Below are 27045 nucleotides of genomic sequence, written 5' to 3' on the forward strand. Positions count from 1 at the left end.
GATTTTGAAAAAACTGAAGTGATAGGTACAGCTGAAATTCTGTCTTATCTATCAGATGTTCAACTAATATGAGTGCTACACCCATGTTTAACAAATTTAACCTTGGAAGTGAAAGAAGTTCTGCTCTGCATATTAAATTCTTTGTTAAAGTTACAGCATGTTTTGGGATTTTTTTTTTTCTCCTAGGCATGGAACAAGGCAGTTGTAAGAAATACATATATCTGAATAAATATTTGGGGGATGTTAAAAATATTAAAGTTATCTATGGACCTGCAGCTCGATTGAGACCCTCTGACGTCCCAGATAAATACTATTCATGTAAGTATATCTCTATGATAACTTTGAATATGGTCATATTAAGAATACCTTCCTTTAGGCCGAGCACAGTGGCTCACGCCTGTAATCGCAGCACTTTGGGAGGCCAAAGTGGGTGGATCACCTGAGGTCAGGAGTTCGAGACCAGCCTGGCCAACATGATGGAACCCTAAAAATACATATACGATACTATGCTATATCTATACTAAAAATACAAAAATTAGCCTGGCTTGGTGGCGGCTGCCTGTAATCCCAGCTACTCCGGAGGCTGAGGCACAAGAACCGCTTGAACCCAGGAGGCGGAGGTTGCGGTGAGCTAAGATCATGCCACTGTACTACAGCCTGGGCAACCGAGTGAGACTTGGTGTCAAAAAAAAAAAAAAAAAGAACACCTTCCTTTAAATCACTATATCTCTAAACTAAATGGAATCAGAGTTAATTTTTTTATGATTAAATCTCCAATGCAGAGCTTTTGTACACAAATGGATTTTATGGGACTGGATGCGAGAACACAACTTACCTATTGGTTATTCATGCACTTAGCATAATATTTGATGAGCTTAGTGCAATTTTATGTTGAAGTGTGTGTTTTACTTGTGTGTCAGGATAAAGATTATACTAGAAAAAATGTTTAAGAGAGAAATCCAACTACATTTATTCAAGTTTAATTAATGACACTCCATTAAAATTACTTAGTTTGGGATTAATATTCTGTTGTGAGGAGGAATGCTGGCAGAAATGATTAATTGTATAGGCAATTGATTCCTGTCCTCCCTTAAACCATTTCAGAAACAATAAAGAATGTATCTTTTACATAGGGAAGAATCAATTTCACATTTCTCTTGACCACATGTGGAACACAAACTGCCAAAAGATATTTTAAAATATTTATTCTTTTGCCAGTCAAGTGTATTTCTTAACTGTTTCCACCTCCGTTACCTCCCTCTCTTTTTGATTACCATCCATTATAACTTTCAGATGTGTAGAGCAAATTTTGTTTGTCTTTTTGATATAGTTAGTGAACTTGGAAACAGAAAGAAAATAAGCTTTTCTGACAATTACCGGAATTGGGTTAGGTTGGGCTATTTGGTAAGATATGTTTCAATAGATAGATACTATTGACTATTAATGAAGAAAATAGATTTCACTGCAGGAAAATGGTTATGCAGATATATTTACACAGTGTCACAAAGCACAGGCTGCGTATGCCTAATACCAAGTTTTAATTCGTATTTTTTAAATTTAGAAAAGTAGTACATGACTGTTATAAAACCTGTTATAAAAACTATACAGATAGACTGGGCGCGATGGTGGCTCACGCGTGTAATTCCAGCACTTTGGGAGGCCGAGGCGGGTGGATCACAAGGTTGAGAGATCAAGACCATCCTGGCCAACATGGTGAAACCTGTCTCTACGAAAAATACAAAAATTATCCGAGCGTGGTGGCACGTGCCTGTAGTCTCAGCTGCTGGGGAGGCTGAGGCAGGAGAATCGCTTGAACCTGGGAGGCAGAGGTTGCAGTGAGCTGAGATTGTGCCACTGCACTCCAGCCTGGTGACAGAGAGAGACTCCATCTAAAAAAAAAAAAAAAAGCTCTACAGGCAATAGCAGTCTCCAGAGATGTTTGGGATGGGATAGCTAAGCTGTACCATACCCTTATCTCAGGCCCTCAAGTTTCCCAAATTAAAGCAAAAACTATATATGTATGTCACTTTACATAAATATATAAAATATATGTATATAAAATGTATACTCTTGTCTGGATAATTTTCTCAAATTTATGTAATGTTTGGCTAAAATAAAATTTAGGAAGCTAGACAGTTATTGATTTGTAGTAGAAAGTATCCTAAGTAAATCCATGGGCATGCTATACAAATGCAGTTTTTAAATTAGTCTACTTGCCTTCTCTTTGAAGTTTCCTTATACCCCTCTTATTTGAAAATTCTAGAACTATCATTGAATATTGAAGTATACAAAGTAAAAAGAAACAGCTTCCCACCTGAAGTCCTCCTACTTGACAACTCATTTCCCCTCTCTGGAAACAACCGTTGTTAAGCTTGGATTATGTCTTCCCAGATAATTGAGATATTTGAATAATTATTTTTGTTGTTGAGCATTTCCTAGGGAACTAGAGGTACAAAACAGCCTTACAAAACACATACAGTTTTTATTTTTACCCAGTGAAACCATACCAGATCTAGATGGATAGATACTTTGAGGGATGGATGGATATTGGTTACTAACTGGATGGAAAGATGGTTGGACAGGTGGATGGTTAGTTAGATGGATGAATGGATATGTGGGTTAACAGATGGATGGATAGATAGATGTTCTGTAACTTGTCTTTCCCTTTAACAATATGACACTATATCATGGGTGTCATTACAGGGTGATCCCTAAAGGTCTGTCTAATTCCTTTCAGTGGCTACAATGTAATGACTTAAATGAACTCTTTAAAACCTGCCTTGGTATTTAAATATAGAGTTCGCATCTGACATTCTATATTTTTGTAATATGTTTTAATTATATTATACAATCGACTATTAATTCTTATGTTTTTTCCCCTCCAGTTAACTATGAAGGCATTGCCCGAAATCTTTCTGTGAGTATCTTTATTTTCCATTATCTAGATATTTTTAGTTTTGTATAATACATATTGAGAGAAAAGTTTCAGCATCTATTATTGGGATTGAAGGATTAGAATATTTTAGTAATCTGGGCCAACATGGAAATGCTGTGTAGTTTAAAGATCTTTAAGGTTGTATCCCAATAATCCAGGTTTGAAAAATTTTTAAGAATTTATCTATTGGCATTATAAAATTTATATGAGAAGAAGAAATAATTTTAAAACTATTTACAAGAAATAATTTTTAAAGTAGAAGGAAAAACCTTGTAGCTGTACCACCATAAACACCATTAGCATTATGATATATTTCCTTCCAGTCTTTTTTTATGCCTTAAAAAAATAAGTTTCTATGCTAGTGCTGAATTATCTATACTACATTTTATACTCATACATTTTAAGTCTGCAAGAAAACTCTTAGAATTGCACTTACAAGGATGTTTGAAAATAGAACCATTTGTGGTAACTTGAATATAATCTAGTGACACTGAGTTCTGGGGCTTTTATGCAGTAATAATTATGATTTCCTCTAAATATTTCAAGTAGTTTGGAAGATTTACTTTGTACATTATATAAGCGGTAAGAACTTTTAGCTGTTTTTTTCATCTGACTTATTGGGCCGGCTGATGAAATGTTTGTGAAAAAAATTTTCATATGAAGTTAGAAAGCAATTTCAAGAAAAGTTGACACTTTAGATATTAGGGAAATAATAGTTTTTCTTTACTGTTTGCAATTTCAGTGCCGGGAACCAAACCAGCACTTCAAACCTTACCTGAAACATTTCTTACCTAAGCGTTTGCACTTTGCTAAGAGTGATAGAATTGAGCCCTTGACATTCTATTTGGACCCGCAGTGGCAACTTGCATTGTAAGTTCTGACAGTCTCCCAGGTAAACTTAGCCTGATCGGTTAGTGATTCAGGGTAACCATTGGGCCCTTTCTAACAATATTGTTATGTGAAAACTGTATAAGTATGATTCTCTTCACTCTAACCCAGGATTTCTAATGTTGGCCTATGGATGTTTGAGTTAGATAATTCTTTGTTGTGGAGAGCTGTCCTGCACATTGTGGGATATTTGACAAGGATCCTTTACTTCTCCCCCCTAGATGAAAGTAGCACTTCTTCTCTAATGTGACAACCAAAAATGTCCCTCAGCATTGCCAAAAGTCCCCTGGGGAGGAAGGATCACCCAGACCATCCTTGGCTAAGAACCATTGTTCTGGCTTTTCATATCCATATTGATTACTTCTTATAATCTGCATTTGTTACCACTTGCCGTTTCATGTCTTCTGCACATTACAGTATGTCTAATTGTGCCTCCAAAGCCCAGCCAACAGTTGGTAAAAGCACTTTACTTTATAATAATGAGTAACTATCTTCATTATACACAGTTGTTTTTTCATTCTTCTTATACTTATCCATCAATAACTTTAGTTTATTGGTGTATTTGGCAAATTATTTGGATGGTTAATAGTGTTAATATCTCACAACTTGTTCATTAACTGTTTTGGTGGTTGCCAAGAAGCTAGTCATGATACATACCCCTGTCAAGCAAAACCTAAGCAGTGAACCAAAATTCAGTAAACAGGATTATACTGTCTCCACTCTTATTGGAGAGCTGGGCTTTCAGTTTTCAAAAAAAAATATATATATATATATATATGAAAGGAGAAATGGTCCTATCTTCATGAGAGAACTAATATTTAGTAAATATCTAAACACCATGTTGCAAGCATTTCTTTAGGCTACATCATTGAATTTTTACAAATAACTGACATGAGAAATTGAAATCAAAGAAGACAGTTAAATCTATGTAAACTCACAGGTAGTTAATCACACAGCCAATGTTCAAAACCACTTCTGTCTTTATGCTAGTGGTTTTTCTTCTGTCTACTGTATTGCGTATAGTTTATCTGTCCATGAAATAAAAGATAGAGGTGACTTCTTAATGCTTTTCAAAGGCAGGTGGTTTTATTTACCGTTGCGTTGGTTTAACAAAATAGTTACATACTTTTTATCAATGAAAATAATGTTATGATTATCAATTATGTTTTATGAAAGGACTTTACATTTTTAATTAATATATGTCAACATTAGGAATCCCTCAGAAAGGAAATATTGTGGAAGTGGATTTCACGGCTCTGACAATATATTTTCAAATATGCAAGTGAGTAAACCTATTATACTTAATTGGATTAAATCTAAAGAAAAAATGATATACAAAGTTTTAGACTTGAAAACAGACTGTGATTATATGTCTTGAATGAGAATTAATGAAACATACTTTCATAAAGCTATTTTTCTTTGAACATTAAAGAATTTTGTTAAAGTTTTATATTCATTGGCTATTACTAAAAAGTCAAAAAACGGATGTGGTAAGGATGTGGAGAAAAGGGAACATTTATACACTGTCGAAGGGAATGTAAATTAGTACAACCTCTATGGATCACTGTATAGAGATTTCTCAAAGAAATAAAAATGAAACTACCCCTTATCTAGCAATCCCACTACTGGGTATCTACCCAAAGGAAAAAAAAAATAATCATTTTATCAAACAGACACCTGCACTCGTATGTTTATCGCAGCACTATTCACAGAAGTAGTCATGGAATCAACCTAAATATTTATAAGTGGATGATTGGATTAAAAATGTGAGATATATATATACACACACATACCATGGAATACAACTCAGCCATAAAAAGGACTGAAATCATGTCCTTTGCAGCAACATGGATGGAATTGGAGGCCGTTATCCTTAGTGAAATAACTCAAACAAAAAGCAAAAAACCACATGTTCTCACTTTTGCTAAACAGTAGGCAAACACAGACATACAGAGTGGAATAATAGACACTGGAGACTCCCCAAAGGTGGGAGGGTGGGAGGAGTGTGAGGAATGAAATACCACTTATTAGGTACAATGTACACTATTCTGGTGAGGGGTAACACTAAAAGCTCAGACTTCACCACTATGCAATATATGCATGTAACATAACTGTACTCATACCCCTAAATTCATAAAAGTTAAAAAATTAATAAAATTTTATATTCATGTTTCATAAACATATGACATATCTCCTATTATATTTCTAATAATTATTTTTCATATTTTTGTGCTCTGTTGAGAATATTGCTTTACAGTTGAAGAAAGCCAGTGATATAATAGATAAGAAAGTATCATACTTATGTTCTGAGAAGGATAATATCTTACATTTACCCAGCACTTTAACATTTTCAAAATAAACTTACAATAATTATTTAATTTGATCCCTGCAGCTCTGTGTAAGGTGGGCAGGGTGAGGTTTATATTGCATGTCATAGATGAAAAAAAATGTTATCATTCATTCTGTTCTGATTGTCAAAATCAAGAATTGTAATAAAACTAAGAGACCTATCCTAGATGTCCTTAGATTATGTGTGTGATAGGGTTAAAACTATATTTCCCACAAAGTCCACTGAGCATGGTAGTTTTCCTCTTATCTTATCATAACCAGTTTGTATATGTACAATATGGATAACAGAATTTTTTGGACCAACCTGTAGACAGCTGACATGCACTGATAAACTTCCCTTTCTGGCCATCTAGGCCCTCTTTGTTGGCTATGGACCTGGATTCAAGCATGGCATTGAGGTTGACACCTTTGAAAACATTGAAGTCTATAACTTAATGTGTGGTAAGTGTGAACAGGTGGCTTTTTTCCCTTCTGAAAATAGGCCTGAAATAGGATTATCAAAAGCAGGTCACATTGTAGGCAACTTTGTGGAGATGATGGTGAGGCAAGACAGATTTTTACCTTCTTCCTGACTCAGACGCACTGAAGAAATGTGGGGAACATGTCATCTTATTATTTATCTGTTTGTTCCACTAGGCTGCTTGCTGGTTAAAGTACACCACTCGCAGCAGGGTGGTCTGCACACCCCCAGTGCCCAGCACTTTGCTAGGCCCTCGGCTTAGTGATTTGATTCTTGACTCAGAGCAGTGATAGAAGCCAGAAAAAAGAGATTGAGGGCAGTGAAAGGTGGACAAAACTTGTGGAACTTCTGGTATCCATAATGGTTGAATGTAGGTCAATGTCAAGGTTATAGAAATGAAGGAGGACCCATTAGGGAGATTCTTGGTTTACTTTGTACCTTCTGAAGTAGTCTTTTTATGGTGAAGCATTGTGTTTTAAATATTAGTTTCTTATTCTGATAATGGTCCTAGGCATTTGCAAAACCTTAAATATGTCTTAAGTATAATTCTTTTAGTGGGAGTCTATATAGTTTAAATGAGTTAATATATCCTAAAATACTTAAAACAGCACCTGGCATATAGTAAGTGCTTACTACATAAGTTTTGCTGTTATTACATTTAAGAGCATGAGTCTTAGACTCAGACAAAACTGGTTTTGAATTCTAGATGATTTAGTTAGTAACTTTGAGACTTGGGTAAAACACTTTGATTACTCCTCTACCAAATATTGATGATAACTTATAAAATTGTTTTGGGGAATAAATAAGAAAATATGTTAGCACCATGATTGGCATAAAATATGCATTCAACAGGTGGTAACTGTAGTTATTGTATGCTTTAAATATCAGAAATTTTGTAGTGAAATACAGCATACATATCAGTATTTCTATTAAAAATAACCTAGTCTTAAATACTCTAAAACCCAAGAGAGTTTTATACTTTTATTTTAGTTAAAGAGTAAAGGACTCATGTATTTGGTTTTAAAAAAGTAAAGATCATAGCACAAGTCTACTATTTGTTTGATTTGAAACATCTGAGTAACTCTACCATCTTGAAATTATACAGATTTACTGAATTTGACACCGGCTCCTAATAACGGAACTCATGGAAGTCTTAACCACCTTCTAAAGAATCCTGTTTATACGCCAAAGCATCCCAAAGAAGTGCACCCCCTGGTACAGTGCCCCTTCACAAGAAACCCCAGAGATAACCTTGGCTGCTCATGTAACCCTTCGGTAAGTATCGTCAAGAAGTTTGGTCCAGTATGTATGTTTTGATAGCACCCTCTGCATAGCATGAGCTGTAAAAATACTTAATATTCAAATTAGAATTTAGGAGTGGGGGTAGGTAAACATATGTTTTAATTCTAGGGGCACATGCAGATCTTTTGTAATATATCTTTTCTCTTTCTAGCTTTTGCATTTTCCGCTCTATTTTTAATTCCTTGGAGCTGTGACTTGACTTGGGTGCAGGTGTGGTGAAGTCTAGTTAGTTGACTTGGGTGCAGGTGTGGAGAAGTCTAGTTCAGTTCTTGAGCATCCTGAATTCGGGAATCTGTGCTGTTAACTCTAGCAGTGAGGTCATGAGCACATAGTAAACCAATCACAATGTACCTTTTTAAAAATACAATTCAGGTTGTTTAAATGTAGGGAGAAAAAAGATTTCTTGGTATGAAATGAATATATTACACTGTCCTTTTTTACTTCCATGTTAATATATCATTATTATAAAAAGATAAAATACTAGATAAGTTATGAACAAAATTGATAACATCCATAAGGGCACCTGTAATCCCCCAGCTACTCGGGAGGCTGAGGCAGGAGAATCATTTGAACCCGGGAGGTGGAGGTTGCAGTGAGCCAAGATCTCACCATTGCATTCCAGCCTGGGCAACAGGGCGAGACCCTGTCTCAAAAAAAAAAAAAAAATATATATATATATATATATATATATAGCAATTTGGAGAGTAGTTTATTTTATGCTTTACATTTTGTTTTAGACTTGAGTTAGAGTAGAAGAAAGACTGTTGGGGTATATAGATGAGAATTATAAAGCAGCAATCATATTCTTATTGTTTAATTACTGGTGTGGTGCTTATACTAACAATTTTGTCTTTTGCAACTGTCATTCCTCTCTTTCTGTCCTTTTCATCAAAAATGTAACTTCTATCCAGGCATGGTGTACCACACCTGTAATCCCAGTACTTTGGGAGGCCGAGATGAGAGGATTGCTTGAGACCAGGAGTTCAAGACCAGACTGGGCAACATAGTGAGACCCTGTCTGTACAAAAAACTAAAAAAATTAGCTGGGCATGGCGGCATACGCCTGGAGTCTCATTTACTTGGGAGCCTGAGGTGGGAGGATTGCTTGAGCCCAGTAGGCCAAGGCTGCAGTGAGTCATGATTACACCACTGCACACCAGCCTGGGTGAAAGAGCAAGACTCTTGCCTTTAAAGGGAAAAAAAAAACCCACTAATACAAGACTATTGTAAATGATCTTTGTTCTGTGTTGGAATAATCAATCTATAGTGGTTCTATGTTACAAAATTTAAAACATGTCTCTCAGTCCTTAAAAATAATTTTATAACCTTTTTTAGATTTTGCCAATTGAGGATTTTCAGACACAGTTCAATCTGACCATGGCAGAAGGTAAGGCATGCTACCCTCAAGCTCGGAATGTGAAGCAAGCGTTTTCTCATCAGTCTGAAATGCAGAGAACTGGCTTAGGGGTATTATTTAAGAATAACCAATAAAATAAAGGGAGTTCTGAAGGACCACTTGATGAAACACAGAGGTTTCTTTGTTTGACAGTTTAGACAGGCATAAGGAAAGAAGAGATATTTTGCAGTGGATATTGTATGTAATGTATTTAGTGGAAGCCGAATCACACTTTATGAACATGATGGAGGTGTTCTAAAATTTTTGATGATTTCTATAAGTTGATAATAGAGACTCAGATTCCCATTTGAAGTACCTAAGTTTCTATCTCACCTGGTTCTTAGTTAATCATACAAGGTTATATATTGATTTATTGATCTAAAGTTATTTCTGCATCACTTTTGACCAACAATCAAGGATATACAGACAACTGATGAAATTTTTCACTTATGACTTGAATGTTTGGAGTAACTATAATACACTCTCTCAGCCTTAAGTTACTTGGCACACATTTTTTTCTGCTAGAAGAGATAAATTCTGCATTAATTCTGATATAAGCTTGTCTCTATAAAATCCCTAGGTAAATGCTGGAGTTAGGAAAATCTTTGATATCTCCAAGGTGGCAAAGTATTGTGGTGAATGATGGCACTTTCAGAATAGAGTAGATCCAAGTTTGAATATAGCTTAGGTACTATATGTTCATGGAAAAAGTATTCCCTGTCAGCTGCTGTTTCCTCATCTGTAAAATTGGTGTATAACCTTAATTCATAGGGAAATGTAAAAATTAGTTATATGACGTGTACCAAGCACTTGACATTTGGAAAAAGGGCAATAAATAATATCTGTATTGTTACTGTTTTATTTAGTTTAGTCTCATAATTTCAATTCTGAACTTCTGCTTTCCAAGTACACATATCATTAAAAAAAATTGCTTTCTAGAGTGTGTCCTAAAGAATAAGTAATTAAAATAGTGCTTAAGAAGTTTTGATAATATAACTTTGAATTAACTGGAATATTTAGCAATTTCATATAGTGTCCTCATGGTATCTTGATATTACATTGATTTCAGTCTCTTTATAGGCAAAAATAACAGTGAACCTCACTTGTCTTCTTGTTTATGCTTCTACCCTTTGTCATCAGTTTTTTTTAATAGTTAAAAGTAAATCTTCAATATGATTAAGTAGAGGAAAGGATTAGATGAGTGTATCACACTATATATTATCATATAATGCACAATAACTACATTTATTTTCATCCTATGATCCAAGAGAAGATTATTAAGCATGAAACTTTACCCTATGGAAGACCCAGAGTTCTCCAGAAGAAAAACACCATCTGTCTTCTTTCCCAGCACCAGTTTATGAGCGGATACAGCCAAGACATCTTAATGCCCCTTTGGACATCGTATACCGTGGACAGAAATGCAAGTATTTGTCACCTCTTTATGTGTGGCTATTTCAAATTAATGATTAAGCAGAACATTAAATGCATAGTTTCTCACTGTTCACCTTGGTTTTATACTCAGTTCCCGCATTAGAGGAACACTGAACAGGGAGTCAGAAAAATTCACTTCCAGTTCAAGCTCTGCCACTGAGCAGGTGCATGACTTTGAGAACTCAGACCAAATTTCTTCTATGAAATGAGGGTTTTGCAGTAAAGAATTCTCTTTTGGGCCGGGCGCAGTGGCTCACGCCTGTAATCCCAGCACTTTAGGAGGCCGAGGCGGGCAGATCACGAGGTCAGGAAATCGAGACCATCCTGGCTAACAAGGTGAAACCCCATCTCTACTAAAAATACAAAAAAATTAGCCAGGCGTGGTGGCGGGCGCCTGTAGCCCCAGCTACTCAGGAGGCTGAGGCAGGAGAATGGTGTGAACCTGGGAGGCAGAGCTTGCAGTGAGCCAAGATGGCTCCACTGCACTCCAGCCTGGGCGACAGAGTGAGACTCCATCTCAAAAAAAAAAAAAAAGAAAAAAGAAAAGAATTCTCTTTTGCCTCCCCGACCCCAGTTTTAATATTTATTATTCCAATTTGTAATTGCATGAAATCAGCCTTAGGATCAGTCACAGTTACCCATTTCTAAATACATGGCTATGTGAGAACAAGTATTTCCCTCAGCTGTCCAAATCTAAGGGGGCCCTCACTGGCAAAGCCATTAAAGCTCAGTAACATCATTGCATGTACCATCTATAGGAAGACATGAGCCCAAACCAGGGAGAGGCCAGAATCCTGCCCACCACCAACGCCAGAGGAGTTAGGCCTTGAAAGGAGTGAGGGCAAATATCCCAGAATAAGAGCAGCCTTCCCCCTCACTCATGGCCCCCTGGGTGCTCTGGTAGAAGGAGGAATGGTGAAGGAGATGGTGCTGGAAAGAGAGAAGGGGGAAGTTGAGATTTTGATCTTATGTGGAATTGAAATTTTAAACTGAGCTGAAACTGAAAGTGACTGGCAAGGTACAGGATGCCCTAAGGGAACAACAAAGGGATTTGAGAGAGCATAGTGGAGGGCAGCGGTTTCATTTAAAAAATAAAATTATTTTTACTAATCAGCGAGACAGCCAAATAAAACAATAGGGATATGTCTGTTTCTATATAATTCCTATGTTACAAATATATAATACATATATTTATATAAAGTTCCTTGAACTTTGATTTTTAAAATTTTTCAATACTGTCCTCAAACACCAAACACTTAAAAAAAATTTTGACTTTGTAACTGATCAGTCTACACCATTTTTTATAGGCACCCCGTCCTATTTATTAATATTTATACCTTAATTATGGTGTTCCTTGATTCCATTTTCAGTTTTCTTATATAATTAAAATTATGACTTTACAGTCATCGCAATGCTTGAGGTTTTTACATTGCTGTTCAGTGACTGTCCTCCTTTGCTCCAGCAACTTTTGGCAGTGTGGTTGGCTATGGAAGATAGACTCAGATCTCTAAAAATCAACATTTTACTATATAAAAGCTTAAAATTGACCAGGCGCAGTGGCTCACGCCTGTAATCCCAGCACTTTGGGAGGCTGAGGTGGGCGGATCACGAGGTCAGGAGATTGAGACCATCCTGACTAACATGGTGAAACCTCGTCTCTACTAAAAATACAAAAATTAGACAGGCGTGGTGGCTCATGCCTGTAATCCCAGCACTTTGGGAGGCTGAGGTGGGCGGATCATGAGGTCAGGAGATCGAGACCATCCTGACTAACATGGTGAAACCTTGTCTCTACTAAAAATACAAAAAATTAGACAGGCGTGGTGGGTCACACCTGTAATCCCAGCACTTTGAGGGGTCTCCGGCGGGTGGAGCACCTGAGGTCAGGAGCTCAAGACCAGCCTTAAAACATGGTGAAACCCCATCTCTACTAAAAACACAAAAATTAGCCAGGCGTGGTAGCAGATGCCTGTAGTCCCAGCTACTGGGGAAGCTGAGGCAGGAGAATCGCTTGAACCTGGGGGGCAGAGTTGTAGTGAGCCAAGATTGCGCCACTGCACTCTAGCCTAGGTGACAGAGCGAGACTCCATCTTAAAAATAAATAAATAAATAAATAAAAGTTTAAAATTGTGTAGATAAAAACGTTCTAAACATTATTTCATATTAGCATAGCAGAATCTGAAAATATTTGCACAAATATGACAATTAGTATCTTTAATATTGTAAAGCATTTTTACACTTTAGTTAGAAAAAAGATGAATATACTAGTAGGAAAATGGAAAAATAGGGAAGGACATGAGCTGACAGCTAGAGCTTCATAATTTTATGATGTAGTTCACTTTTAAATATTAATAAAGCAATTTTCTTCTCTGTGCCTGATATCTGAGAATTCTTTTCATTTCGTTCTTCAGGACGGTTTCTCTACGGAAGACTTCTCCAACTGTCTCTACCAGGACTTTAGAATTTCTCTTAGTCCTGTCCATAAATGTTCATTCTATAAAAATAACACCAAAGTGAGTTACGGGTTCCTCTCCCCACCACGTAAGTTTCTTCCTCTCCTGACCTTCCCTTTTCTTATCCTCTTCTCCTCCTGTTTGTTTTCTTTCTTGTTTATAAATCCTACCATACATTATATATAATATATAATACATAATATATATTAATACATAATATGTATTATATATAATATATAAATACATAATATGCATTATATATAATATATAATACATAATGTATTATATATTATATATTTTATATATAATACATAATATATATTATATATAATATATAATATATAATACATAATATATATTATATATATAAAGCTATATATATGTATAGCTTTGTTTATTTATTGGTGAAAAATTGTGGATTTGGTCTATAACTACCAAGGGAAAAATTTTAATCATCTAAAATTTAAATTTTATAAAATTTTCTTTTTGTTGGGAGGGTAGTTGATTTAGTGCAGATATGGTAAGCAGAACACTTCATGGTTCCTTTCTGCATTTGTTTTAAACAATTAGAGAATATTGTGAAGTTGGAATATATATATCAAGTTGGAAGAGTATATCAAGGTTCTTAGGAAGGAGATCTAACTTTGTTGTTTAAAAAGAAAATGCGTTTGTCAGAGAAGTAGGTAAAGGTAGAGGCTTACGTATGCTTGCTTTTTCACTGATCCAGAACCTCTAGGGAATGGCTTTTTTGAAGCTAAGTATTCTATTTTTTGAAATGGCAAATTTGTATGTTGATGAGAAGCCATTTTGGGGCCGGCCTTAAAAGGCAAAAATCAGAAAGCTCCAGGTGCTCAACTACCATCAGCATCCAGTTCAGTTCCCAGAGTATGTGTCTGAAGTCAGAACTTGGCTATTGCATTATAAAAATAGACCAGGTCCAAGCCTCAAATTCATACAGAGAAGCCTTGTACGGTGTTTCGAGACAGACATCCTGTGATGTTTTTTCTGGGTAGCAGGTGTTGTTCTGGAGCCAGATGTTCTCTTTTTTCTTTTCACTGTGAAAAAGTGTAAGGAAAGAAGATTGTCAACACAATTCCTTTTAGTTGAAATAAGGGCAATAAAGTTTGAATATGTTTAATTTCGGGCTCTTGTTGTTAAAGTTTATGTTTCTTTGACATGCTCATCTTGAAAAGACTTAAATATTTTATTTTTGTAAAGGGCTTGACCAAACACGTTACATTTTCCCTTGACCCTGTACTTGGGAAAGTTTTACAGGTTTAAGATGGTACTCAGCTAATTTTAAAAAATGCTCCCCTCACCATGAGAAACTATAATTTCCTATGTTATTTGTGAAGAATGAAAAAAGTTGTCCTGTTTTCTCTTTGTAGAACTAAATAAAAATTCAAGTGGAATATATTCTGAAGCTTTGCTTACTACAAATATAGTGCCAATGTACCAGAGTTTTCAAGGTAAAAAATGTTAACTCTATATTTGATAATTTTAATGAATTTTTGCACATATAGGCATAATTCATATGTAATAGGACTTATGGTCTAAATTAAATGAATTAATACCAAATACATTCTTAAAGGTTTAACTTTGAGAATACTAGTACACAAAAATTCTACAAATATTAGAATTATCATATATTCCAGTATCCATTCTGCTTTGTATTTAATTGTTTGCAAACATTTTTGGTGAGAAAGTGTATGATGCGCTTCCTAAAGTTATCCAGCTAATACAGTCTGCTAACACTTGTATTAACCTTCATTCGGCTTCCTTATTTGACTTTTTGGAAGTTCTTGATAATTTTCTGTGTTTTCAAATGAATAGATTTTACATCATCATTAACTATTGCAGCATTTGACTTTTACAGGAATAAAAATATAGTTACTTAAATTGATGTATAGAATATCAAAATATAAGCATATAAGGAGTTTTTACTCTATATCTAGAATACTTGTGAATATTTCAAAGTTAATATTCAGATATTAATAGGAAATCTGAATTATATGCCTTGTTTATGTTTGCGATGTTGCTATGCTTAATGGTGACATGATCACAATTTCAGCATGATGTACTTGTTCAGGGATGCCTCAAAGAGAGCTGGGTTCAACGTTTGTCTGTGAGTCCTTTCAAAGGCCAAAGCTGAACAATGAATTTTTGGCCTCACACTAAGGTTAGAGCCAAGGCTGGGTGTGGTGGTTCATGCTTGCAGTCCCAGCACTTTGGGGAGGCCAACTCAGAAGGACTGCTTGAGGCCAGGAGTTCAAGATCAGCCTGGGAAACGGTGAGACCTGGTCTCTAGTCTCTACAAAAAATTTTAATTAGCGAGGCATGGTGATGTGCACCTGTAGTCCTAGCTATTCTGGAGACTGAGGCAGGAGCATCTCTTGACCCCAAGAGTTTGAGGCTGCAGTGAGCCATGATTGTGCCACTGCACTCTAGCCTGGGTGATATAGTAAGACTCTGTCTCTAAACAAAAAACAAAACAAAACAAAACAAAGACTGAAGCCAAACTTGACTTTATTTACTATAAATGCTAATTTTGAATCATGGTGTTAATTTATTTCACATGTCAACATGGTACCTTGTTCTTTTGAAACTACACTGGCTTCTGTCTTGTTTCAGTTATATGGCGCTACTTTCATGACACCCTACTGCGAAAGTATGCTGAAGAAAGAAATGGTGTCAATGTCGTCAGTGGTCCTGTGTTTGACTTTGATTATGATGGACGTTATGATTCCTTAGAGATTCTGAGGCAGTAAGAACGTATTTCATTACTCTTAAAAATAGGAATTACCATCCAGTAAAAATGGGATTACCATCCAGTTGAGTCAACAGGACCTTTTTTTATCCAGTGTCGTATGTTTATGTGTATGACACCTCTGACTACACAGGAAGCCTCTTGAAATATCTGATTAATTTTGATGTTTTGCTCAATGTTCAGTAAAATATTTTTAGGTAAACAAGTAGTGTTTCTCACCCATTCAGTTCAGTTGAATAATTTATTTTATTTTATTATTATTATACTTTAAGTTTTAGGGTACATGTGCACAACATGCAGGTTTGTTACATATGTATACATGTGCCATGTTGGTGTGCTGCACCCATTAACTCCTCATTTAGCATTAGGTATATCTCCTAATGCTATCCCTCCCTCCTCCCCCCACCCCACAACAGTCCCTGGTGTGTGATGTTCCCCTTCCTGTGTCCAAGTGTTCTCATTGTTCAATTCCCACCTATGAGTGAGAACATGTGGTGTTTAGTTTTTCATCCTTGTGATAGTTTGCTGAGAATGATGGTTTCCAGCTTCATCCATGTCCCTACAAAGGACATGAACTCATCCTTTTTTATGGCTGCATAGTATTCCATGGTGTATATGTGCCACATTTTCTTAATCCAGTCTATCATTGTTGGACATTTGGGTTGGTTCCAAGTCTTTGTTATTGTGAATAGTGCTGCAGTAAACATACGTGTGCATGTGTCTTTATAGCAGCATGATTTATAATCCTTTGGGTATATACCCAGTAATGGGATGGCTGGGTCAAATGGTATTTCTAGTTCTAGATTTTGAGCTCAGTTTAAATGCTGAACTCATTTAAGATCTCTCTGTGGGTAATTGTTAAGGTATGATCTTAATATATTTTCAGTCAGAAGATGAAGAACTCTATGGTGTGGCTACAGATACCCTGAGTCTAGGAATGAATAGGGTTATAAAGCTGTAGTGCTTGGAGTCTGGTGGCCTTGGGTGAATGTTATGGCTTTTACCCAACTGTGGCTGGAGGGGCATGATAAAAAGCAACTGTCTGAAGGAAACCATCAGTGGCGCTTTTTTAAAAAAAGAGAGGGAGAGAACATTTTGGAAACTGGTTGATCTTTATTAAAACAATAATTACAATAGTTTGGGAAGCAATTTTGCTGTTAAGTCCGTAGGAAAAAGACTGAGATTCCACTGAGATTCAGCCCCTCTCAGAACTTTCCTACTCTCCCAGGCTGACTGAGATATATGTGACTTACAAAATACATCGGAGAGCACATCAGTTTGTAAAGTTACAGTTTTTTACTTTCCCTTGAGGCATAAAGCTGCCTTAGAAGCTGTAGCACTGGAGAGGATAAAGAAGAGAACTGCATATGCTTCCTACCCACGGCTTCACCCAGAGCCCTTTGTTTAAATCTGTTTTATAGATTATGTTTCTACATAAGGTGATATTTGAAAACAATGATTCCACTGCCTTAAATTTTGAAAGATGTTGAAAAAACAAACACAGCCTTAAAATAGGAGAATGACTATGAGGTGAAGATGTTTGGGACATCTTTGGTAATATACTGCAGTTTAAAAATTAAGTTATTAAGGAAGAAAATCCAGTTAGAACAAACAATTCATGACAACATGTCCTCTCTGAAGGGGCTGGAATAGAAAATTCCTAACCAGTTCTTTCTCTGCCCACTATTTGTCTATAATGGCCTAGAAGTTAAGACTATCAGTAATGGTTTACACTCTTGGTCGTAGGTGTTCAAAAATGACATTTTCTGTTCTTTAGTGTTTCAATTTCAGTGTCTTTAGGTAGAACTAAAAGAATTCTAAAAGTCATTAAATTTCTACAGAAAATAAAAATTATTTGGGGTGTGTTTATCTGCCTGTCTTCTAATTATTACTCTCAATCTGGCAGAGTATGTTGAGGTATTGTGATTACTAGCTTCTTATATTTAATTATTTGTTTGAATTTGATTTTTATGTGTATTAAAAGCATGCTCTACTGAAATATTTATCAAAAGGAAGATAGTTATTTCTTTCTTAAAATGAATATTGGCATATTTTACAGAAAAAGAAGAGTCATCCGTAACCAAGAAATTTTGATTCCAACTCACTTCTTTATTGTGCTAACGAGCTGTAAAGATACATCTCAGACTCCTTTGCACTGTGAAAACATAGACACCTTAGCTTTCATTTTGCCTCACAGGACTGATAACAGTGAGAGCTGTGTGGTAAGTAGCTTTTGTATATTTACTTTGTATGTCGAAAATCTGGACATATGCATATTTATTTGTGTCACACATCTGACATTACAGTGAGAGAAAGCACAACTCTTGAATACACATGGACTTTGAAATTACAGGATGCTTTTAAATTTGATCTTTTAAGATGACATATCTTTGGGGAAGACTACCCTTTTCTGCTTTTATTTTTCATTTTCTTTTTTTTTTTTAGAGATAGGGTCTTGCTATGTTGCCCAGGCTGGTCTTGAACTCCTGCCCTTAAATGATCCTCCTGTCTTGGCCTCCCAAAGTGCTGAGATTACAGGTGTGAGCCACCCTGCCTGGCCCCTTTGTCTGGTAAAGATACTAAAAATCAGATCAGAATCAAACTTTGTATGGCTTAACCACTAAAGTCTAGGTTTATCTGAAGTATGGATTTTCTCTTATTTCAAAACTGGATTTATAATTTCAAAGTGTCAGCACTGTTATAAATTAAAGTTGTTAGACAACATTTCAAATTTTCTGTGTATCACTTAATTATAAAAAATCTTTCCCTTTCTTATCCTATTGTCATCCCAGTGTGTTTGGGAATAATTGTTTTATATTATCTTATTTGCTCAGAATTTTAAAAATCTACATTTTAGATTGGGACGTGAAGACTGCATAACATTTTAGCAATTTTTTTTTTTTTGAGACAGAGTCTCACTTTGGCTCCCAGGCTGGAGTGCAGTGGCGCGATCTTGGCTCACTGCAAGCTCCGCCTTCCGGGTTCACACCATTCTCCTGCCTCAGCCTCCCAAGTAGCTGGGACTACAGGCGCCCGCCACCACACCCGGCTAATATTTTTGTATTTTTTTTTTTAGTAGAGACGGGGTTTCACTGTGTTAGCCAGGGTGGTCTCGATCTCCTGACCTCATGATCTGCCTGCCTTGTCCTTCGAAAGTGCTGGGATTACAGGTGTGAGCCACTGCGCCCGGCCTTTTTTTTTTGGAGTCTTGCTCTGTCGCCCAGGCTGGTGGGCAGTGGCGTGATCTCGGCTCACTGCAACCTCCGCTTCCCGGGCTCAAGCGATTCTCCTGCCTCAGCCTCCCAAGTAGCTGGGATTACAGGCACCTGCCACCCATGCCCAGCTAATTTTTGTATTTTTAGTGGAGATGGGGTTTCGCCGTGTTGGCCAGGCTGTTCTCTACCTCCTGACCTCAGGTGATCTGCCGGCCTTAGCCTCCCAAAGTGTGGGGGTTACAGTCATGGGCCACTGCGCCTGGCCTATTTTAGCAATTTTTAAGTTTTCCCTTATGGTGAGCGAAAATATTTTTCTTTCAGAGTACTTCCCACATTTCCTTTTTTTTTTTTTCCCATTGAAGTGACACCAGGTAAGTTTAGACCTGAATCTGCAAAAAGATGTAGCTTTCATACCAGTCCCAACGAATGGGTGGTAGGTACCTGGAGTTAGGATCTTGAGACCCAGTATGAGCTCAGCAAGAAAGAGTGCTATATTCACTCATTCATTCACTATTATTTTGATTCAGCCGTTCATTCCTTTGATATTTATAATCAGGTGCTCCAGGTACTGAGGACACAGCAGTGAACAAAATAGTGAGCTCTTCTCTGGGCCCAAGAGTGGAATACAATGATCCGTTTGCCATCCCTGATGGTAGTAGTCTTTCTATATATTGTTAAAATTCATGAAGATATGTCTCTCCTTAATTGTTTCTATGATAAAGTTTCAGAATTACTTGTTCCTAGAGAACACAGTTCTCATTAAGTTATTTTTTGCCTTATTCTTCAGAATTAAATACAGAATAGCAAGACTTTAACTAGTTGGTTGCCTGATGATTATCTGACTCTGCTGAAAGTTGTCAGTTTTGTGGGCATCCTTGGATACATGCAGCTGTTCCCTGCTTCATTACTTTATTTCTTTTGAGAGATTATATTGTCATTGAATGTATCAATTAGAGTAGGGTTCTGCAGCAAATAACAGAAACCCCTTTGCAGTGGCTTAAGCAAGTCAGGGATTCCTCATGGAAGAGCAAGTCCAGCTGCACACAGTCCTGGGATGGCGCTTTGGGTCAACTGTACCATTAGGGACCCAGAACTGTTCCCTCTTTCTGCTCCACGATTCTTAGCATGTGGCTTTGGCCTACGTGGGCTTCTTCATGCATCTTTGTAGGTAACACATTCTCATAAAAACTAGTATTTGTGTAGTACATTTGCATACATCATTATGTTTGATCCTCAAAATAACCCGATGAGGAGGATACAGATAAAGGAATCAAGATTTATGTTAAATAACTTTGCTTAGTTTACCTGATAAGCTAGTCACAGAACCAGCCTCTTTTTAAAAAATTTCCAACTTTTATTTTAAGTTCAGGGGTACATGTGCAGGATGTGCATATTTGTTGCATGGGTAAATATGTGCCATGGTTGTTTGCTGCACAGATCATCCCATCACCCAGGTATGAAGCCCACCATCCATTAGCTATTCTTTCTGATGTTCTCTCTCCTCCCACCCCCTGCCCTCCAACAGGCCCCAGTGTATGTTGTTCCCCCACATGTGTCTGTGTGTTCTCATCCTTCAGCTCCCTCTTATAATTGAGAACATGAGGGTTTGGTTTTCTGTTCCTCCATTAGTTTGCTAAGGATAATGGCTTCCAGCTCCATCCATGTCCCTGCAAAGGACATGATCTTTTATTGCTGCATAGTATTCCATGGTATACATGTACCACATTTTCTTTATTTAGTCTATCATTGACCATATACACCGTAGTATTCCATGGTGTGTGTTTACCACATTTTCTTGATTCAGTCTATCATTGATGGGCATTTAAGTTGATTCCATGTCTTTCCTATTGTGAATAGTGCTGCACTGAACATATGTGTGCATGTATCTGTTTAATAGAATGATTTATATTCCTATGGGTATATACCCAGTAATGGGATTGCTAGATCAAATGGTATTTCTGCCTCTAGGTCTTTGAGGAATTGCCACACTGCCTTCCACAGTGGTTGAACTAATTTACACTCCCACCAACAGTGTAAAAGCGTTCTTTTTTCTCCCCAACCTTGCTAGCATCTGTTGTTTTTTGACTTTTTAATAATAGGCATTCTGAGTGAGATTCTTTACATTATTCTCATATTCTTTCCTATGCCATGTAATTTCTGTTTTCCCATTTTTTTTAACCCCACACCATTGAAGTTTCTTAAACCTGTGTAATGCAGGACCATCTGTTCCAGGTATAGTTTCTTTTTCCCAAACTTGATGCATCTAATTAAACAAACACGCATGATATGTATTAGAAGGAAAGCTACTCAAGAGGAGAGATGATGCCTAACAAATCATGTGGCATGTTCCACTTCAGAGCTGAAATCTCATAAATGATTAAACTGGGGAGATGGAGCACTTATAGAAGTGAACTGAGTGTTCTCTTGGTAACTTTTCTTTTATATTTCCTATTCTCCTAGCATGGGAAGCATGAATCCTCATGGGTTGAAGAATTGTTAATGTTACACAGAGCACGGATCACAGATGTTGAGCACATCACCGGACTCAGCTTCTATCAACAAAGAAAAGAGCCAGTTTCAGACATTTTAAAGTTGAAAACACATTTGCCAACCTTTAGCCAAGAAGACTGATACATTTTTTATCCCCAAACACCATGAATCTTTCTGAGAGAACCTTATATTTTATATAGTCCTCTATCTACACTATTGCATTGTTCAGAAACTGTCGACCAGAGTTAGAACGGAGCCCTCGGTGATGCGGACATCTCAGGGAAACTTGCGTACTCAGCACAGCAGTGGAGAGTGTTCCTGTTGAATCTTGCACATATTTGAATGTGTAAGCATTGTATACATTGATCAAGTTCGGGGGAGTAAAGACAGACCATACCTAAAACTGCCTTTCTGCTTCTCTTAAAGGAGAAGTAGCTGTGAACATTGTCTGGATACCAGATATCTGAATCTTACTATTGGTAATAAACCCTGATGGCATTGGGCAAACAGTAGACTTATAGTAGGATTGGGGTAGCCCATGTTATGTGACTGTCTTTACGAGAATTTTAAAGTGGTTCTGGATATCGTTTAACTTGGAGTTTCATTTCTTTTCATTTTAATCAAAAAACAAAAATTAGCAGAAGCCAAAATACTTCTGAGACCTTGTTTCAATCTTTGCCATATATCCCCTCAAAATCCAAATTATTAATCTTGTGTGTGTTTTTTTAATTTTTTAATTGGATTTCTTTAGATTTAATGGTTCAAACGAGTTCAACTTTGAGAGACAATCTTTGAATATATTTACCTATTATAAAATCTTACTTTGTATTAAAAAAAAAGAAAAATATTCCCATCCTGCTCACTGGTAATTAACATAGGTTTAAAATGCCTTCAAATGTGGCCCTTTAGACTGTTAAAATTGTACCTTATCTTGGCGAAACTTCAGAGCATCAGTCAGTGCATGCAAGGTGCCATTTTTTATTGAGATGCTTGGAATGTTTCTTTCTGTGCAGAAGACTTACCCTACCAGCAGCAGAGCTGTTTTCCATTGAGTGGTTCATTTTGAAGTTCCATAGTTTGAAGAGAACATGTCACCAATCACCTCACATCTTCTTGGTGGACATGATAAATGACACAATGAACTTGATTTCTTTACTACCTTGACTGTACCTTTTTGTCCCTACCTGTGAACCTTCAAAGACTGCATTAACTTTTAGGCTATGTAGGTCCAATTTAGGTATAATATCAGTATACCAAAGATTTTTATATGTCCTTCGTATGACCATTCTTTAACAGCCTAAGGGCCAGCTGCAAAGACTTTTGGAAAATACAATTTGCAATTCAAAATTCTTTAATAATTTAGGAAGTTTCTTTTTCTTTTTTTTTTTTTTAGTCCTGCAGTTTCCTGAAGCTCTGTATATATTTTTTTCAGCCTGCTTCTCTCTGTTGTTGAGATTAGGTAATTTCTATTCTTCCGTCTCGAAGCTCACTGATTCTTCTGTCTAATCTGTTCTGCTGTTGAGCCCATTTATTCCTGATTATTATATTTTAGTTATTGTATGTTTTATTTCTAAAATTTTCCATTTGGTTTTTCTTTATATCTTCTATTTGCTGAGAATTTCTGTCTCTTTGCTGAGACTTTCTACATTTTCATTTGTTTCAAGTGTGTTTATACTTGCTTGTTGAAGCATTTTTATGATGGCTGCTGTAAAATCCTGATCAGATAATTCCAACATCTGTCACCTCATTGTTTGCATCTACTGATGGTCTTTTTTCCATTCAGAAACATTTTCCTGTTTCTTGGTGTGTGGAATGATTTTTTATTGAAACCTGGATATTTTTACGTATTATGTTATGAGACTGTGGGTCTTATTTAAACCTTCTGCTTTAGCCAACTTTTCTCTGATACCACCACAGCAGGGGAATTAGGAGCACTGCCTCATTATTACCAGGTGTGGCTAGAAGTCCAGGTTCCTCAGTCAGCCTCCCTTGAGACTGAGTTACAGGGTCCCCTCGTTACTACTGGGCAAGGTGAGAATTCAGTTTCCCATTAGGTCTTTATTGATTCCTCCCTGGCTGGGATGTGCAGGGCACCTTTTGCAGTACCCTAGGAATCTCCACTAATGCTATGGGATAGGAGTGAACAGGAAGAGCTTCATTACACCAGGTGGGAATGAAATTCCCAGTAGCCTACACAGCCTTCTCCAACACCACTCTGGAGTTGTATTCTTCCAGCACACAAACATACACAATTTAACTCAAAGCATCTTAGCAGAGCTTAATTAAATGGATAGATGTGTGTTCCCTTTGCTGGATACCAAGAATACAAAAGTTGGGGAGTTGGGGCACCTCTTTACAGCTTGGTGAGAGTGTAAGTCTGGACTCCCCACTCAGCATTTGCTGGTGTGGGTGGGGCCATGGTTTTTTCCATGGTGTTTGGTTGCAGTACAGCCTTTTTTACCTTTGCTTGGCTACCCTTTTCTGGTCCTTTGGTAGGAGAGAGCAGGACTCTTAGGGCTTTTTTTCCCACTGCATTTGTTGACATTTCCAGGTTGCTGACTTTTTCAGCTCCAAGTTGGAAATATATGAGCTGAAAAGAAAATGTAGGGAACTCATCACAGTGTTGTTCCTTGGGCCCCAATGTTCCTAGCCTATTTTCTGTCTACTATTCAGAGTCTTGCTGTGTTTTAATATCCAGGATTTTTATATACTCTGTCTTTGTAGAAGTGTCTCACTGATTTTTATATATTTTTCCAGCACACAAACATACACAATTTAACTCAAAGTATCTTAGCAGAGCTTAATTAAATGGATAGATGTCTGTTCCCTTTGCAGGACACCAAGAATACAAAAAAGAACAAGTGACAATTTTCTCTGTCTTAGGGAGAAGAGGCAGCAGAAGTGTAAATGATCCCTAAAGAGTGATAGATGTTATCATGAAGCCACAGGAGGGGTGCCAGGCAGCACAAAAGAAACACTGGATGCTTCTTGGTAGTAGAGGCAGTGGCTTCCCAGCCTTGGGGCTAAGGCTTGTAGGGTGAATTGGAACTTTTCAGATGAGCAAGGCAAAGAAGGGACCTTCTAACATTCCTTGGATGGAACATTTTTGACATTTTCCCATTTACAGCTACTTAAATTTTCTACAAGTGTCACTGTGACCAACTTATGTACACATACTTTTTCTTGCTTTGTTATAATAATCTGTTCTTAAGGAAACTGTCAGTCTCTACATTCTATGCTGACTGTTAAGGAAAGAGCACTCACATCTGCTCCTACTTAGCTTTTTTTCTGTGGTTCTTACACAGTATTCCTTTTTTTCTTTTCTTGAAAGAGACTCCTCATTTCTTTTCTTTTCTTGAAAGAGTTTTAAACAGATAAGATGGCAAAAGTGACTGATCTCTACTCCCTCAGTTTGAATGGTAAATTTGAATGGTAAATTCCCATGAACATATATGGAAATATCTTTATCCTACTTTCTCCAATAAAGGCTTTTCTTAGCTTTTCAAATGCAAAGTGAAACCTTTATTTATCCTGATTTCTTTTTTCTTTTCTTTTTTTTTTTGAGATGCTCTGTCGCCCAGGCTGGAGTGCAGTGGCGAGATCTCGGCTCACTGCAAGCTCCGCCTCCTAAGTTCACACCATTCTCCTGGCTCAGCCTCCCGAGTAGCTGGGACTACAGGCACCCACCATCACGCCTGGCTAATTTTTTGTATTTTTAGTAGAGAACGGGGTTTCACCATGTTAGCCAGGATGGTCTCGATCTCCTGACCTCGTGATCCGCCCTCCTCAGCCTCCCAAAGTGCTGGGATTACAAGCTTGAGCCACTGCGTCCAGCCTATCCTGATGTCTACTGTCATGCCTCACGTCAGTACTTTTTTTTTTTTTTTTGAGACGGAGTCTTGCTCTGTGTCCCAGGCTGGACTGCTGTGGCACGATCTTGGCTCACTGCAACCTCCACCTCCCGGGTTCTAGCAATTCTCCTGCCTCAGCCTCCTGAGTAGCTGGGATTATAGGCGCATGCCACACCCAGCTTTTTGTATTTTAGTAGAGACGGCGTTTCACTGTGTTGCTAAGGCTGATCTTGATCTGAGCTCAGACAATCCCCCTGCCTTGGCCTCCCAAAGTGCTAGGATTATAGGCGAGAGCCACTGTGTACTTCTTAAGTGAGGTAAGTAACTTCCATAGAAAATTTCTATCAGTTCATTAATGAAAGAACAAAGAACCTGGCAGAACTTAAAAACGTTTCCAAAAATCAGATGAAAGAGGACAAACCTTAGGGAGAAGAAGGCAGATGCTCATGTTCCAGCAGGGGAAGTAGCTGTGTAGAGTACAAGGACTGTTAGGCCTGTTGGCCGTTCCTGTTTAAGGAGACAAGATGGGCATGGAACAGGGACCACCCCCTCCTCTGGGAGAAGCTGTTACCCCCTTCACTTTTCCTCCTCTGTCATTACCCACAATCACTCTCCTTCTTTGCACTATGGTAGGTGTTTACCCATCATAGGAATGGGCATTTGAACTTTGAAACTGAATGTGGTGATTACACTTCATGCTGAAGCTTATCACGAGTGCTATCATAAGCATTAAGTAAAATTTTATAATGACTGCAGTCCAAGACCATTTTCCCTGGTTTTTGGCCAGTCTAAATATTGTAAGAGAGAGAGAAGAAAAGTGTACAGAATATAATTGTCCCTAAGCTAAGAAATGTGGATGTTCAAATAAAACATACGTACAGAACTCTGGCTGCTTTCTTTTGTGGCTTTCTGTGTGGAGGATGGGTAGGGTCATGGGCGATGGTGCTTCTCTGCAGACATGAAACTGAGTCCAAGGGTTGTTGACAGTTAACCACAGCTGTAATGCTGAAAGGCAAAAAAATCCAAAGTTCATTTCAGGTTCATAGAGTAAACACTTCTGATCTGTGACCTATATCCTTGTTCTTGGTCTTTTAATTATATTTAATCATACTTCCAGGTAAAAACAAATAACAGGCATATGTATTCTTTAGTATTTAGAATGGTCTGGAACCAGACTTGGAACTTCTATAGATTCTTTTAATGTGAAATTTTTGTATTTATCCTCTCCATTATAGTGACTGAACAAAAAAAATGTTTACTAGAAATCATATTCATACCAGAAAACATAGATACGTGAAATACATTTTAATCTACTAGAAATGGAAGAATCCTTGGAAGAGGCATTATACTCATGGGATGTCAAAAGGAAGGAACATAAAAGAAGCCTCTTTCATCCTACTCGATGCTGTTGTTTTAAATTTAACTTTTTACTTGCCTGTAAATTCTCGATTCAAGGGATAGTTTTAGGATTTCAATTAAAATGACGTATTTTAAATGATATATCA

General features: G+C 37.1%; 1 protein-coding gene across 1 annotated transcript in view; it reads left to right on the top strand.

The window, feature by feature from the left end:
• Positions 1-26423, top strand: part of ENPP1 (ectonucleotide pyrophosphatase/phosphodiesterase 1) — an 85662-nt gene extending 59239 nt beyond the window's left edge. The window contains exons 13-25 of the mRNA XM_030809691.1: positions 187-318; positions 2886-2917; positions 3678-3805; positions 5036-5105; positions 6526-6613; positions 7738-7907; positions 9270-9321; positions 10599-10753; positions 13176-13305; positions 14606-14686; positions 15849-15981; positions 18044-18206; positions 21660-26423. Of these exons, the coding sequence (XP_030665551.1) occupies positions 187-318; positions 2886-2917; positions 3678-3805; positions 5036-5105; positions 6526-6613; positions 7738-7907; positions 9270-9321; positions 10599-10753; positions 13176-13305; positions 14606-14686; positions 15849-15981; positions 18044-18206; positions 21660-21830 (1505 nt within the window). The 3' untranslated portion in view covers positions 21831-26423. The remainder of the gene's footprint in view (positions 1-186; positions 319-2885; positions 2918-3677; positions 3806-5035; positions 5106-6525; positions 6614-7737; positions 7908-9269; positions 9322-10598; positions 10754-13175; positions 13306-14605; positions 14687-15848; positions 15982-18043; positions 18207-21659) is intronic.
• The last annotated feature ends 622 nt before the right edge of the window (positions 26424-27045 follow it).

The sequence above is a fragment of the Nomascus leucogenys genome, chromosome 3 (genome assembly GCF_006542625.1).
Source record: "Nomascus leucogenys isolate Asia chromosome 3, Asia_NLE_v1, whole genome shotgun sequence".
Taxonomy (NCBI): Eukaryota; Metazoa; Chordata; class Mammalia; order Primates; family Hylobatidae; genus Nomascus; species Nomascus leucogenys.